Source organism: Prionailurus bengalensis, chromosome D2 (genome assembly GCF_016509475.1).
Source record: "Prionailurus bengalensis isolate Pbe53 chromosome D2, Fcat_Pben_1.1_paternal_pri, whole genome shotgun sequence".
In the NCBI taxonomy this organism is placed as follows: Eukaryota; Metazoa; Chordata; class Mammalia; order Carnivora; family Felidae; genus Prionailurus; species Prionailurus bengalensis.
The window spans coordinates 56,999,720-57,015,425 of record NC_057351.1 but is presented as its reverse complement, the minus strand read 5'-3'; the positions used below and the strand labels follow the sequence as shown (position 1 = coordinate 57,015,425).

General features: G+C 50.6%; 1 protein-coding gene across 6 annotated transcripts in view; it reads left to right on the top strand.

The window, feature by feature from the left end:
* The first annotated feature begins 39 nt into the window (after positions 1–39).
* PYROXD2 (pyridine nucleotide-disulphide oxidoreductase domain 2) overlaps positions 40–15,706 on the top strand; it is a 28,134-nt gene continuing 12,467 nt past the window's right edge. For all 6 annotated transcript variants that reach the window (XR_006299822.1, XR_006299823.1, XR_006299824.1 and 3 more), the window contains exons 1-5: positions 40–1,891; positions 6,449–6,468; positions 9,005–9,098; positions 9,183–9,256; positions 14,291–14,446. Coding sequence is in view for 3 of the 6 variants with exons in the window: in XM_043597215.1 (XP_043453150.1) it covers positions 1,765–1,891; positions 6,449–6,468; positions 9,005–9,098; positions 9,183–9,256; positions 14,291–14,446 (471 nt within the window). In the remaining 3 variants the exon portion in view is untranslated. The remainder of the gene's footprint in view (positions 1,892–6,448; positions 6,469–9,004; positions 9,099–9,182; positions 9,257–14,290; positions 14,447–15,706) is intronic.

Here is a 15,706-nt window from a genome sequence, read left to right as displayed (position 1 = left end):
GAAAACATGCCAGCCGACCCCCTGTGTACCCTGGGTTGAGAACCCCAGCCCCGGGTGGTGCAGTCCCTCTCCTCTAACCTAGAAGCTCCCACCCCAGGAGACACACAAGAACAAGAGACCACCAGAGCCCTGGGACTGGGGAGCGTCCGCCGCAGGGATGAGAGAAGCGCCATGACAGAAGTAGGCCCCCAGGCCCCCCGTATGACATGCTGACAGCAGCCAGGCCTTCGGGTCTCTAGTCTTGAGCCGAAACTCATGCAGAGAAGACTGTTCTTTTCTGTTAAGGGACTAGCTGGTGGAGGTGGAGGTGTGGGGGGAGGACAGAGGTACTGAAAGAGCTAGAAGGACATCTCACACTAACGTCCTCAGAAGGTGGCAGTGAGGGACATTGTCAGCTGAGGTGACTGGGTCTGCATTCCTTCATGATCTCTTGACTTAATGAATGGAGATTTCAAACCTCAATTGTGTAAGACCCAGAAGAGCACGAAGGGGGAAACTAAGTGTAGAAGCCCACTGCTCTGTAGGGTATCCACTTTTGTCCCCTGATAGTTTTCCTTAATTTTGAGCAGCTACATGATGTGACACATCTGGTTTAACCAGTCCCCTGAATGTTTCGATATTGTAACACTGGGGTGGACATCCTGCATCAGATTTCAGCAGAGATTCACACATGGTGTAAACCTGGAGTGTCAGGGTGTCTCAGTCACAAGTAGAAGGTTCCACAGAAAGCTCTCCTACTCAGATGCACCTTCTCCACAAATTCTCCCAATTTTAAGATGCATTTCTAATAGTGGGTTTCTAGAATACTGACAGATGTCATAGCAGTATAGACACTCAACTCCTACGGTGCTTTTTTCCTACCGTAGAGAGGTGGCCTGCTAGCCAATGGGCAGAGAACAAAGGAGCACCTGATACAAGGCAGGCCAGAGGGTACCAAGGAAGGGTGTTAGCTGAAGATCTTTGCAGATGTGATCTTTAATCCTTGAGGATTTGGGGAAATGGGAAAGGTGCCAAAGGACAGAAGACAGATGACCAGGCCTTCAAAAGAAAAAGGTGAACCCCCATCCCTTGCAAGCTTCTGAGGCAGCCTGTTGAGTGCAGGGTGCTCAAGTGTCTGGGAGAGAACACGCAGCTCTCGGGGGGACCCCAGCGACAGATGTGGCCCTCATTGTACTGAGGCTCTGGTCACGGAGACCCTGTGGGGTTGCCTGGGCCTGCGGTGGGTGTCGAGCCCCTCACCATCCTGCAGGCGGAAGGCTGTGGCCCTAGAGCAGTCTCACAGCACGTCCTCTGGACTTGTTCCCCAGCAAATCCCAGACATTAAACCCCTTAATGAGAAGCAGGACAGTGCTGGGGAGGGGGCCCTGCCAGCACACTCTCTGCCTGCATGACCTCCCCGGTCCCTTCTCTGAGCCTCAGTGGCCTTGGTCCATAAAATGGGGTTTCTAGGGTTTCCGTGAGAGGCTGGGGACTGTGGTCGGCACAGCCCCCCCGCACATGGGAGCCCTAGAGTTAACCGCACAGTGCCTGTTCTACGTTTTGGAGGTGGCACGACTTCTGCCCGGTGAATGGATGACCTCCCGAGACTCTGCCCTGCGTGGACTCTGCAGGCTGCATGTCCTTTGACTAGTCCTGGCCCAGAGCCAAGTACGGCAGCTGGACTGCAGCTCCTCCTCTCTACCTGTTCTCTCCCTGCCCCTCCCCCTGCCCAGGCAGCACAGAAAGCTGACTGTAAGCAAATTCCTGGCCTAGTACTGGGCAGAAATGGCTGCAAGTGGCCGAGGACTCAGCCGGGTCTTAGGTGCCTCTTCTTGCCCTGCTTGGAGAGGAGCTCATTGGGAAGCCAGAGGACGCCTAAAGCCTGAGTACGATGCCGTGGTGATAGGAGCAGGTAACCAGGATGTGCTGGAGCTGAGGGGCAGGAAGGCAGCCCTGCTCAGAGCCCGGGGGGGGGGGGGGGGAGTGGAGTTGGGGGCGCACTCCCAAGCCCCACCCCTCCCTCTCCTGTGTCCACAGGATGGCCAGGGTTTGGGCCAGAACAGAGTCGGGGGGCGGGGCAGGGGTGGAAAGCCCACTTAGTCTGCGAGCAGGCACCAAGGTTGTGGGGCTGGCTCTGCCATCAACTTGCTGTGTGGTCTGGGGCAGACTCTTGCCCTCTCTAGGCTTTGGTGTTCCCTTCTAGAATGACCAGAGAAGAATAGGTGAGCGCAGGGGTTTCCATGTATCTCCTGCAAAATTAGCGCCTTGGCACCACATTCTTAGAAAGCCTATGGTACACAAGGATTGGAAAGAAAGAGCCTTGGGATAACAGACCCATGAAATCCAATCATACCAAGTGCCCTGACTTCTGGTCGCCACCACTTCACCAGTAAGACCATGTATCCCCCAAGGAAACTGGACAGTTCTATAAAGGGGGGTTAGGGAAAAATAGAAATGAGTCGCATGTCTGCAGAGGCTAACAGCCCCTGCTGTCTTTCTTGCACATCTGCTGCACTTCGCTGACCCCCAGGCTACAGAGTGTCTGATTCTGACACGTGACTGTGCGAGGGCGTGGGGCTGGGAGAAGGTTACCTTTGCTCAGACCCTTCCATTCACACTCCCTAGGGGCCTCTTCTGGCATTCTCTCCCACTGGGCTTAGACAGACAATGGCAGGATTGAAAGAAGACGTTCGTTACACAGTTTTAAAGCTGCATCCTGTTCTGACATCTCTTCATTTTTGTATGTTCTAAGAGCAGTCATGGCCAGTTAATGTTTTAACGGTCACCTCTCCAGGGAAAAATGTGTGCAAATATATATATGTAAGTTTAGTATAAATACTGAAATGAAAGAAGCATAGCACACGATTTTACAAATAAGATACGCAATACTCTAAATTCCAGGTGGCCAACTGGCTGTCTTCAAATTTCTGGGATTTTTGCTACACTTAGCAACCTTCTGGTTCCTACTGACAAATAAGGCTAATGCCCAAGGGAATGTTTGACCTTTTGATAGACTTCAAAGAGTAGAAGTGAAGCAAAGCAACAAAGGTACATCTGAACTTCACTTGTTCCATGACGGGAGAGACTTCGCTCAAACAGATCATGTTTTTCCCGTTCTGGGAGAATACTTTCTTAATTCTTTGTGCTTTTTCACGATGGAACAGCCAGGGACACAGCACATGGTTGGGTTCCATCTGCATTGTTAGCGTTTTCTCCATTGCTTTCATAACTCTAACCATCAACAAAGCAATACATGGAGCCACGATATGTAATGTTCACTGACTTTCATGGTGCAAATACTCCCTCCGTGGCCGCCTTCAAGTTACCACGGTGACGCGGTTGCATGTGAATTTGGAAAAGAGTCGCAGCAGCCCACTGTGACACTGTGACACAGTGCAGCCTGCTGACGGCTGCTCAGAGGTAAAAAACCACAAGAGCATAGGTAATTGTGACACATAGTAATATGATGTGGGAAGTTGACAAGTTTTGAGTATGTATGACCTTTGTTTATAATTTATTTCACCATAAGTTTATATAATTTAAATTGTAGCAATGGCTGTGTTTGACAACTGTCACAAACCTCCTGGCTGGGGGGAAACCAGCTGTAGACCTAACTGGGTGCAGTAAATGGCACTGCGCCCCCCCCCCCAACTCCCTTTCTGCCCTTGGTGACGGCACACCCCTGCTGCCTTCTGGCAGGGACAGTTGACTCCAGGTCACCAGATGCCAGGGTGAATAGCCCACATGTGTGTGAGTCTCAGATGTGAGTTTTTGCTTGACATTGTTTAATTGCTACACATAAAGGGAAGCCCCGTTTAAGGGCATTTGGGGACCAAGTAAGGAACAGAGTGGCCATCTTCTGAGAGAAGGGTTATCTCTGCTCCCTGAGGTCACACCACTACCTGGGAGCCACCTTGAAGATGACCCTGATTAGTCACTTGACTAAATATGCCTAAGAGTGACCCAAGGAGCTTGTTAAAATGCAGTTCCTGGGCCTTGCCCCTGGTGATTAGGATTCAGTGGAAGTCAGCACATCTGACCAGAATTTGGAGTGGGCCTGACACGGGCAGCTGCAGGCCACATTTGAAAGTCCGAGTCCAGGGGCGCCTGGGTGGCGCAGTCGGTTAAGCGTCCGACTTCAGCCAGGTCACGATCTCGCCGTCTGCGAGTTCGAGCCCCACGTCAGGCTCTGGGCTGATGGCTCAGAGCCTGGAGCCTGTTTCTGATTCTGTGTCTCCCTCTCTCTGCCCCTCCCCCGTTCATGCTCTCTCTCTGTCCCAAAAATAAATAAACTTTGAAAAAAAAAAAAAAAAAGAAAGTCCGAGTCCAGAGCAGCTTCCCTCACGAGCCCCATGTGCCTGGCTATCTATGGATCCCTGGAGTCGGGCTGGAGGTTATCAGAGCCTGTAGCTTAAGACCCCCTCACAGGGGAAGGAGAGGTCACCAGAAGCCACAGGAGGGCCCAGGCAGGACTGGCGATGGACTAGTGGAGGAAAGAGGGTCCTGGGCTGATGGAATCTTGACCTTTGTCATTTGAGGTCTGTTTGTGCACCTATGGGCTAACGCGTGATGACTGAACTGGACCGAGTTGCCTGGAAGCTTTTATTCAGTTTCTGAGATTTATGATCAGCACTACTCAAGAGACAAATAGCTACCATTTATTGTGGGCCTGCCCAGGGTCAGGTGCTTTACATATATTATTGGTTTTTCTCCCTCCAACACTGCAAGAAGCCCAAAGCTCATGGCAGGTCAGAGTGACTCTCCGAGGGCCATGTTCTGTAAATAGCAGAAACCAGGTTGAGCCCAGGACAGTCTGCCTTTAATTTGATGTTTATATTAGAGAGCAGGACTTTTCAAACTGCAGGTTGCAACCCATTCATGAATCCCATCCAGCATATTTTTTAAACCTTATTAAGAAACTTTTCAAAATATATAAAAACAGTAGGTTGACTCATCTTTCCAAATGAAATATAATTAAATGGATTTTCACATGCTTATCACGTGGATGAGTTGATATTGTTCATGAAGCTTTTGTCTGTTAAATACATTTCTAGGTGGGTTGTGTACCAAGTCACGGTGTAAAACGCACTTCCTTCTGTGGCTCATGGTCAAAGGGAGTTGAAAAGCTCTGTTTTAGAGATTCCTTTAATGGAAGAGAAGTTGGCTCAATGACTTCTCAAATTCTGGGAGTCTCTGTGTGGAAAATGTAAAACAAAATCTGCTCAGCCATGAAGAAATCCATCATGTGGGTCATTGCTGCCTCCTATTTATGGATGTTTGTCAAATTAATGGCTGAACGTTTTATTTGAGTGAACGCCGGGTTCAGGTTGGTGCTCAGAGAACATAGTCTTCTACTGACATCCCTGAAGACTCAGAGTGACCTTCTGTCACCAAGGAGGAATGTGTGCCAAGTGTTCCAGACAAGGCCTGTCCCCACTACTTGAAAACAACCAGGGCCTGTTCTCTGCCCGACAAGGGATTCTTCATCAGCAGCTCCGCGTTATCCTGAGAGTGAGGGAAGAAGAGGCCCTCCCACCTCACCGCCTGTGCTTGGCTCTGATGGCCACATCAGAATGACCTGGGGGCTTGTGAGAAATCCGTCCCAGGGCCCCGCCTTCACCCTGCTGAGCTGACTGGGGAGGGGTCCTCAGGTGGTCCTGAAGCTTCTCGAAACAGGAGAAGCACTTGCTACCAGGGGGGCCTGGTGTGCAACATGGGATCCTAAGTCAAGTTTAGGGCTCCTAACCCAGGGGCAGCCCTCCTAAGATCTTTGGAAAGAAACTTAAACATGTAAAATAGCAAAGTTCACCCAATCAGCTGGCACTCCTTAAGCTGTCTGTGTTCAGTTACTTCATTTTGAACTGTTCCCATCTTACCCCAGGAATGTTGGTGGTTGACAAAGACAAAGTCGTGTGACTAAAGCCTTCCGGGGCACTACAGTGAACCACGCTTGGGGAGAACAAGCCACATTGGACAGCAGCCGTCCACATGCCCAGCACGCACCTGGACGGCCGGTGATTCCACACCTGACAAGGAGGGCTTGTCTGCCTAGCAGCATACCAGCCACACTCCCCTTCTGTCCCTGCCACGGAAACCGTGACTCTCCCTCACCAGTCACTTGCTCATCCCCAGGTGCTGGGAAGCCCAGCAATGCGAGGCTTCGTGAGATAGCTTTTATCTGATGACTGTGGATTTCTCCTCACCCATCACTCCAGCGTGGAGCCACTGGCCAGGCCAGGGTGACGGGACATTTTTCAAGCCAGGACAAGAACCAGGGTTTTCTGACTCCCCACAGACCAGGTGTTTTATGGCATCAAGCTAGATGCTGTTGCAACATCCAACTCTCTGCTACCTCCCCAGGATCTTCACGAGCATGGGGACAGGGATGGGTGACCACGTTCCTCAGGTATATGTCTGTCTGCTTGCTGACCACTGCTGCTCTCCTCCTCTTTCCCTTGTCTCATTGCAGGACACAATGGGCTGGTGGCTGTGAGTACCTCCCCCTCTGCCCCACTTCATGACCCCTGGACATGAGGTTGTCGCCGGAATGTGAGGAAGCAGGCAGGGTGTGGGCCACAGGAGACATGGGGAGGCAGGCTAGCCTCCTCTCCAGGGCACTGATTGGTGGCTGTCAAATGGATTTCTTTGGTAGTTAAGGAGAGTATCAGAGGCTCTCTTTCCTCTCCTCTCCATAACATATGTGCATTTCCCCCATGACTTTGGGAGAGTCAGGGAGCTTTCAGAAACAAGATGATGAAGAGGTGGGAGCATATGTAACTGACATAGGCTGGGAGACATGTCAGAGCCTGGGGAGCTGAGGCCTGGTGGGTGGGGCCCTCTGACTACAGATGAGGGGGCGGTCCTTGTGTATATAGTCCCTGTGCTGCACAGCTGGGTCTCCGCCATGTGTCACCCTGAAGTACCCAGCAGCCACACAGCCCCAGGTATACCCTGGAGACAGCAAGGAAGCCAGGCTAGCAGAGGAGGCAGGGCCCTGCCACAACACCACTGGCTTCTAGGTCCAAAGCTGAGCCAGGGTCAGGGCTATCCTGAGGCTGTGCTTCTCAAACTCTGGTCCCTGTACCCCTAGAAAGCTAAAGTGTGTGCTAGAGGTGTTCACAAGACAAGCACGGTACATCCTCCTGAAGCAGAGGCTGCTCTAGAATATCCATATGGGAGGACTTCGCAATGCTGGGGAGAGGGGGCCGTGAGACTTGCGTGAAATCTTAATCTTTTTCCCTGACATATTAGTTTTACTTGAACATTTTACAGGGAGTGCTATGTAACTCAACTGATCAGTAATTTAAAACATTGATTTTATGTTAATATGAACACAGGCTCATCCCCCAGCTCTGCCACTTTCTATCTGTGAAAGTCAAGGCAATTCATTTAGGCTCTCTCAACCACGGTAAAAGAATAAAAATGCCCAGTCTCAGAGTTGCCATAAAGTCAGCAAGTGACATGCCTTAAGGACCAGCCACACAAAGCCTCACAGATGGGGACTCTTGTTATTGGAGGTTCCCAGCCCAAGGGAGGTTGGTGTCAGTGCCCTCCAGCCGAAGACCCACCCAGATGCAGCCCTGCCATTCAGGGAGTTGGGTGATGACTGGCTTTTGGGGGGGGGGGTGCAGCTCAGGAGAAGGGGGTTAAGAAGAGCCTATTCTAGGATATGAACTCTGGTTGGATGATCTGGGGGGCAAAAGAGGGGTTTGCTCTAGACTGGATACTGTCAGAGCAGGAATGCCCCTGTGACTAGCATCTCCATAAATCTTATCTATGGGGAGAGGGACCAGTAAGTAGGAGGAGAGGATAACTGGTAAGGAAGCAGCAACCACTAATTTTGGCCAAGAGAGGAGGTGGTGTTGAGTATCTTGTGGGTGACCCAGAGCCCTTGTTTTATGTTTGTACTCAGACAAAATTGTGAGATGGGCTTGTTCTGTCCCATTTATCATGGTCTCAGTCTGAGGTTGTCATTCTGTGAGGCTGCTCAAGTGTTATGGGAGAGTATGGTTTATGGCCAAGGGCCAGGCAGCTTCCCAATGCCAGAGTGGCTTTTTTTCTTCCACACTGAGATGTGTCAGGAGTATAGATCCTGAGTCCAGACCATCTGGGTTCAATTCCCAACACCTCTACTCTGTGAGCCTGAGGCAAGCTACCTCCTTGGGCCTCAGTTTCCTCATCTGTGAAATGAGGAGAATCATAGCACCCGCCCCTAGGGTTGTGAGGTGGATTAAATGGGGTGATGCACTCACAGGGTCTGGCACAGAGTCATTGCCAAGTAAACTTTTAGAAACAAGCTTTCTGAGTTACACCGTTTCTGTTGTTATCTTGGCAGGGATGGTAGTGGGAGGACCAGCACTGCAGGTCTGTAGACTCAGGTCCAGTTCAGTTTAACAGATACTTATTGATTTCCTACTAAGTGCTAGGAAAAATTAATAAAATCCCTGCAATATTTGTCCCCTCGCCCCCCAAATAAAGCTGTGCTATAAAGGTAGCTTCCTCTCTTGGGCACGTGCTGTGTGTCAGGGATCAGTGCGTGAAGCAGGCCAAGGGGTGTTACCATCATCAGGCCCGTATTTGCACTGGAGGAAACAGGCCAGATGGATTAGGTGCTGAGGCCGCTCCAGCAGAAAGAGGAAGTAGAGCTTGGCAGTCTAGCTTGGTGCTCACTGGGCAAGCTCACGCACTGCCTCTGTGCTTCTGAGGAGGCACGAGGCTTACCCTCACCTAGAGGAGATGGGCACCCTGAGCGGGCCTGGGCAGGGTGCAGTGTGACTTCCCAGAGCCACCCAGGCCATGCAGGAGGGAAGGTCACCTTCAGCTGGGACATGGAGGGGCAGGACCAGTCATGTTGCATCTTGCAAGACATCTGGGAAAGTGCGAATTTACGGAGGAAGCAAGGGGAATGGCATCCCCAGAGGCGGGAACAGCATGAGCCTAGGGTTAGCACGCTGGCCCTGTAGCGAGGACCCTGAGCTGGCAGGTGGGCCCCAGCGATGAAGGGAAGACCCTGTGTACCCCCCAGGCGGCGTACCTGCAGAGACTGGGGGTGAACACGGCAGTCTTCGAGAGACGCCCAGTGATTGGAGGTGCAGCTGTCACTGAGGAGATCATCCCAGGTGAGCCCTGAGAGGTGGTGTGGGGGTGGCAGAGGGTGACCAGTGGTGGCCACCGGTGACTGTCTTTATCGGATTCCGTTTCAGGGTTTAAGTTCTCCCGAGCATCCTACCTCCTCAGCCTGCTGAGGCCACAGATTTACACCGACCTGGAGCTGAAGGTAGAACTGCACCCCCCGCGCCACCCCCCCCAGTTCTACCCATGGCCTGATGGTGGGGGAGGGGCGGTTCCAGCTTCCCCACCTGGGGTGAAGCCTCCCTATTTTGTACCCACGTGGTTCCCTGCACCTGGGTTCTCTCTTCTATCCAAGGGTTTGTCTACCCACATGCTCTCTTTGGTGCATTCCCGCAGATGGGTTTTGTGAAGCCTACCCAGTGCCTTAAAAATGGGAAATTTCACATAAAACTTGGACATCTTTTGAAGAACAAGCCTTGTCAACACCAGGCCCATGTTCCTGCATGCAACACTGGCTGGTGCCTTGCACGGGACTGGGGTTCCAGCTCTGCCCAGCCCCATCACCTCCTGGCATGTCACCTGGCCCTCGCTGGGTACCTGCCTGAACCCCTGGGCCTCTGACAAGAGCCCGGTTTCTTCCCACATTAATCTTTAGATCCTGTTACCATTCTCAGTCTCTTGAGCAGGAAGTTGGACCCCAGGGATTTTCAGTTCCTCTGGCTCCTGGGCTGCTTTGAGGGGTCCTGAGAACGCTGACTGGCCCCTAGATGACTCCTCTTAGTCAGCTTAACCTTGGGCCACAGGCTGACCCAGCTCTGCCCCTGTCCTTGCAGATCACTGCCTCTTTTGTAAACTCGGTCCCCGCATTTCTGGAGCCCACTTAGCTTCTCCCTGCTTGTGCCTGGGTCACCACTACTCAGGGAAAAGGATCCTGTGTATCATCCATACAAGAAGCTGTGAGCACTTTAGCATCAACTTTGCTCTAAATTGAAAGTTTGAAATTAATAAGATCTTCAACCACTATTGCCTACTTAGAGAAATCACGGCCAACCAGGCAGGACCGGATGAAATCTAGCCAAGGCCTGGGAAAGGGTCTCTGGTCCACAGTCCACACCAGATTAGAGCTGAAGGCAACCTGCAAACGCACGCACTATACATAGTGGCAGATGTGGCTGCAGATGGGGACTGTGGGTAGACCCTCCTTTTGAAAAATCTAACTTCTGAAAACTCAGGATGACAGAATGGAAATTTCCACGAGTATTCTCTTTATAGAAGTTACTCATTTGAAAAATGTTTTCTGTCATAGGGTTCCTTTAACTAGAAACTCCCAAGCGAATTGAGTGTATGACTTGACCCCTAACCTTAGGCTGCATTAATAGGAGCGTGGTGCCCAAATCATGGGACAGAACAGTCCTGCTTCGTGATGCACAGAATTAATCCCGGGCGGAGCCTGGAGGGGTGAATAGGACACTGGCAACCTGGAAGGCGTCTACAACAGGGCAACTGAAGTCGTTCTAGGAATGTCCTCTTTCCAGACAACAATAAAGAACAGTTTAATTACCAGTGTCACAACCTGGGCTACAAGCTCTAATGCTCTATCAATTGGGCTGCACCTGTGAGACAAGAATTGTTTTAGTGTTCCCGTTTTATGACGAGGGAACCGAGGTGCTGGGAGGTTAAGTTCACACACTGGGAAATGACAGAATTTGCATCCGGTCTACCTGCCTCCTGCTCCCTGTTCTTGAGGCCCAGTGTGCTGCCACAGGCATCCTGATAGCGATCCTGCACGTTACAGTTTGCAATGGACAAGGTCACAGGCAGGAGCTCTCCAGGTGGGACCTGGGCAGAGGACAGGGCTGAGCTTACACACCCTGGGACCTAACAGTTTTGAATCCCTGCTTGGTGGTTTTATCAGCTGCCTCCCAGCGCCCCGTCTTTCTCATCTGTAAGGTGGGGATGGTGATAGTACCTACATGGTGAGGCTATTGTGGTGATTTTAATAGGTTCGCTCATCATTAGTGCAGTGCCTGGGGCATGGTTAGTACTCAATAATTGTCAGCTAGCACTATAACTCCCATGTAGCTTCTGAGAAAACTGAGGCCGCAGAAAGATAAGGCAGCCGACCCGGGGACCCGGGCCGGCCACTGCCTATCAGACCTGGCCACTACAGGCCTGTCCCCGGTTAGACTAAGCCCTCACCTAAAGTGTGAGGCTAGCCTTTCGTGCCACTGCGTCTCTTCCATCCTTGAGCCAGAGGGTGGTTTACCCCACCCACTCGGGGCCTCAATGGGGCCTGCGTTCTGGATCTTAGTTTCCCCAGCTGTCAACAAGAACATCAGATTGGATCACCTCCCGGGTCTATCCACTATCCTGGTTTGCTTTGATAGCCACCCCACATTAAGCAGTGGAATCCAGGCTGGGAGGGCAGAGTTCTGCCCTGGGGGTCTTTTCTCCCGCATCAGCCAGGGGCTGCCTTATCCTGCTCTTCCTGGGCCAGCCTTGACCTCATTCAAGTGGCAACCCCTTGTCCTCCCTCCCCTTCCTCTCTGTTCTTCCGGGTCTTAACCAGATCAGTGTGCTCCCACTTTGCTCCCTGGAAACCTGATGCAAGGCTCTCAAACTTTCAGGTCTGTCAGAACAATGTGGGAAACTGATGGGACCCTGGGGGACCTTGATTTGAGGGCTGATTCTGCAGGACTATGCTGGGGCCCGGAACCACACCCTTTGAATCTCCCTTACCTCTGGTCCCTCATATACACCTTGTCCCTTCCTAGCGATTTCCACCCAGGATGCTATGCATGCTGAGAACACTTGTGGGGAAATCAGAAGAAGGGCTTTGTTTTTATAAGAGAACTGCACGATCTGAACCAATCTAATGGTGATTCAACATCCCTCTTCTGATTCTGACACCACATAATTAAAGCCATCAAGAATGGCAAAGGTTCAATTGATGAGAAAGTCCTGACTCGGACCAAAAAAAAAAAATCATATTCAATTAGTTCTACTTGAAATAACTCTTGGGTCCCTTATCTGGGGTGGGTTATTGATTCATTCATTCAGTAAACGTTTCTGAGCCCCTTCCCTGTGTCACGCACTGGGAGAAGCCCTTGGGGACACTGCGGTGAATGGGGGCAGCAAGGCTTCTGCCTTAGGAAGGGAACTTCAAGTAGAGGTAGGTGTTGCCTAAAGAAAGGAAAACAAGACAATATGGTAGTGAAGGACCAGAAGTCCAGCCTGGACTGGCAACCAGGAAAACTTCCCTGAGGAGGTGACATTTGAACTGACATGCGGATGCTAAGAAGTCACCAGCCTTGTGGTCACCTGAGCAGAGAATGTTCCAGTCAGAGGGAAGTAGACAGGCCCAAGGCAGAAGAAAGTAGACTGTGATGGCAGAGGGGCAGCTGAGGGTGTGGGAGAGGGGGTCCGGATCAGTTGACATAGGGCCTTGTAGGCTGTGAAGGAGGGACTGCATTTTATTCTGAGTGCCATGGGCAGAAGAAGTGGAGGGATGGAGTTTATGACTTAATGAAAGGTCAGTCCACCTGCTGGGTGGTGTGGAATGTGGTAGAAGCGGCTGTGGTCTCAAGGAGATGGGTGAGGCGGTGGCTGCGGTAGTTCACAAGATGGTGGCTTGGGCTGAGGGGCAGTGGAGATGGAGAGAAGTAGACAACTTCTGGAGACTCGGCCAGTGAGACTTGGTGACTGTTGGGACGAGGGGAAAGGAAAAGGAGAAACTAAGGATACTTCCTGGGTGAGAAAGACTAACCTGAGAGAAACCAACCTGAAATTTTCTCCAGCTTGGATCAAATACATTTCCCCATGTTGGTGTTAGAAAGGACTCTGGAGGTCTTCCAGCCCAAACACCCTACCAAACCTTTGGACTCACCTCCACAGAATGCTCTCCCCATGGCGATCCCACCATCTGGAATATCTCTGGCTTAGGGAAATGTCAGCTGTAATTGTTGGAGAGGGCTTTTTTGGTTTCCTTGTGTTTTCCAGAACTTCTACTCACAGATCTTGTTTCTGTCTCTGGACATGTACCTGGTCTGCAACATGGCATTCATTTATTCAGTCAACAGAATACGTATTGATTACACTATATCTAGGTGCTAAGGATATAGCACTGAGAAAAGAAACTATGTCCTTGAGCTCATAGAGCTGAAATTCCACTTGGGGGAGACTGGGTAACTAAGTATGCAATTAGCCAGGGGGCAGTAAGTGCTTCAAAGACAAATAAAGCAAGACGAGGGGGCAGAAAGTGCTGGGCTGGTAAGGGAGGCCTTGCTGCTCAGGTGACATGTGAACAATGCAGTCGGAGAGGAGAGGGAGCTGGCCAAGGATCTGGGAAAGAAGTCTCTAGGTGCCAAATTCATCAGGTTAAACACATTAAATACGTACAGCTTTTGGTATGTCACTCGTAACTCAATAAAGTGGTTTCAGAAAAAAACAAGTCTTTAGTTGGAATAGTAAGTCTTATTTGTGGGGCCAGCTCAGGCCCATTGTGTTTTATCTGTACCTCCATTGAAGAAGTAGATGTGCTCTTGGAAAGTTCTGTTTGCCAGTCAAATATTTGTAAGTCAAATCATATTTTAAATGCATCAAGGGAACTTCCATTTAAAGTGACCCTGGAGTAAATGAGTCTGCAAAGTAAATAAAATTTTTTGATGTGAATAATTTATCTACCTCATAAGTATGGATTTTCACATAACCATTGCTTTATTGTGTCTTTCTAAATTTTAATTATTTATTTCTGAAGTGGGGGCAGTTATAGACTAGTGCTGAGAGTCAGAGCTTTGGAGTCACAGAGATGTGGTTTTGAAACCCAGATCCACCTCCCAAGGTGACCTTGGACAAGTTATGTCACTGCCCTGTGCCTCTGTTGTTGTATTCGTAAAATGAGGACAATGTACTTAGAGTTGTTGGGAGGTGATCATTGTAAACCTTAGTACAGTCCTTGGCACAGGGTAGCTTGGTGTGGCGTGGTATAGTGTGGTGTGGGATGGTGTGGTGTAGTGTGGCATGGTGTGGTATGACATGTTGTGGTATGGCGTGGCCTGCCAAAGAGTGCCTGGGCAAGCACGCTTTTTATGCACTTACATTAGAAAATGTAAGAACCAGTGCCACGTGCCTCGGGCAACTGTTTGCCGAGACCTAAATTGTTGCAAACCCAATCAGAGAAGGGTCAAGGGCAGAGGCCACAGATCCCTTAAAATGTTGCTTTGCTATGTGTGTCCTGCAGAAACACGGGCTGAGGCTTCATCTTCGGAACCCCTACTCCTTCACCCCAATGCTGGAAGAGGGCACAGGGAACAAGGTCCCCAGGTCCCTTCTTCTGGGCACAGACATGGCGGAAAACCAGAAGCAGATTGCCCAGTTCTCGCGGAGAGATGCGCAGGTAGGGAAAGGGACTGGCAACGGGTCTCCTCCTCCCTTGCCAGCCTGGAGGTGGCTCCTGAAAGGAATTGGGCCTGGTCGGAGTCATCCTAGAGCATGTCGTCCAAAGGCCACGAGGGCTGGGACAGGCCACCCCACCTGCCCTAGGAGGGCTCCGGTCTGTGGTAGCCTCTGATCCGAGCCCTTCAGAGAGAAGGGAATGGAAGACAGTGAATAAGGCCGGTGGAGACCGGAGACCCTCAAACTATGAGGCCACTGTTCAGGTGGTCTCTGCTGGCTGAATTTCAAAAGGGAATCCACCGGTATGTACTTCTATGACGGTGCTTTCCATCTTTCCTGCTTACAACCAGAACTCCAGGTGGTTATCAATATTAAGTCCATGAAAGCCAAAAAAGAGGAATGAAGGGAGGATCAGAGACAATTATGGATAGAATGAATTGGATCAGGAATTTAGGACAAGAGATTTGTAATATTCATTCGATCTGGCATTAATCCCCAGGCAGCCCAAGGCAAGAAATTGTCCAGGATGGCATGCCGGTCTGCTGGAAGGAAGGACTTAGGTCTGATGGAGAATGCATAGCTTTCCCTTGGGATTGCATTATAAGGAATTTGTTGGGTACCTTCATGTATATGAGTCATTGAATAATCTTTTTTTTTTAATGTTTATTTACTGTTGAGAGAGAGAGGAGGGGAGGGGCAGAGAGAGAGGGAGAGACAGAATCCGAAGCAGGCTCCTGGCTCTGAGCTGTGAACACAGATCCCAATGCAGGGCTCGAACTCACAAACGGTGAGATCATGACCTGAGCTGAGGTCAGATGCTTAACTGACTAAGCCACCCAGGTGCCCCTTGAGTCATTGAATGATCTTATGGGCCTGGTGTGACTGGTGTTGCAGATATAGATTCTTTAAATGGACATATTTTTGTAGACACAAGCTGAGGCATAGTATTAACTCATGTCTCAGTGAGGACAATAAGGAGAACCTAGGTTAATACAATCCATGTGTGTTGCTTTTTGTACTCTATTGTTGAGTAAAACCAAGAGAACTGCAGACACACAGAATCTCTCTTCAGCCAGTGGTTTCTAAGCCTGGCCAATGAGCAGAATCACCTGGGGAGCTTGCTTTTTCAAAGTGCTTCTCTTTTGTGCAGCGGGTTGGGGACGCCTGCCTCCACCCTCTCCTCTAAACCCTGACCATCTCAGATGCACCAGAGAGGATTCAGGACAAGGCCACGTCCCCAGGCCTATAGGACAGTGGCTGA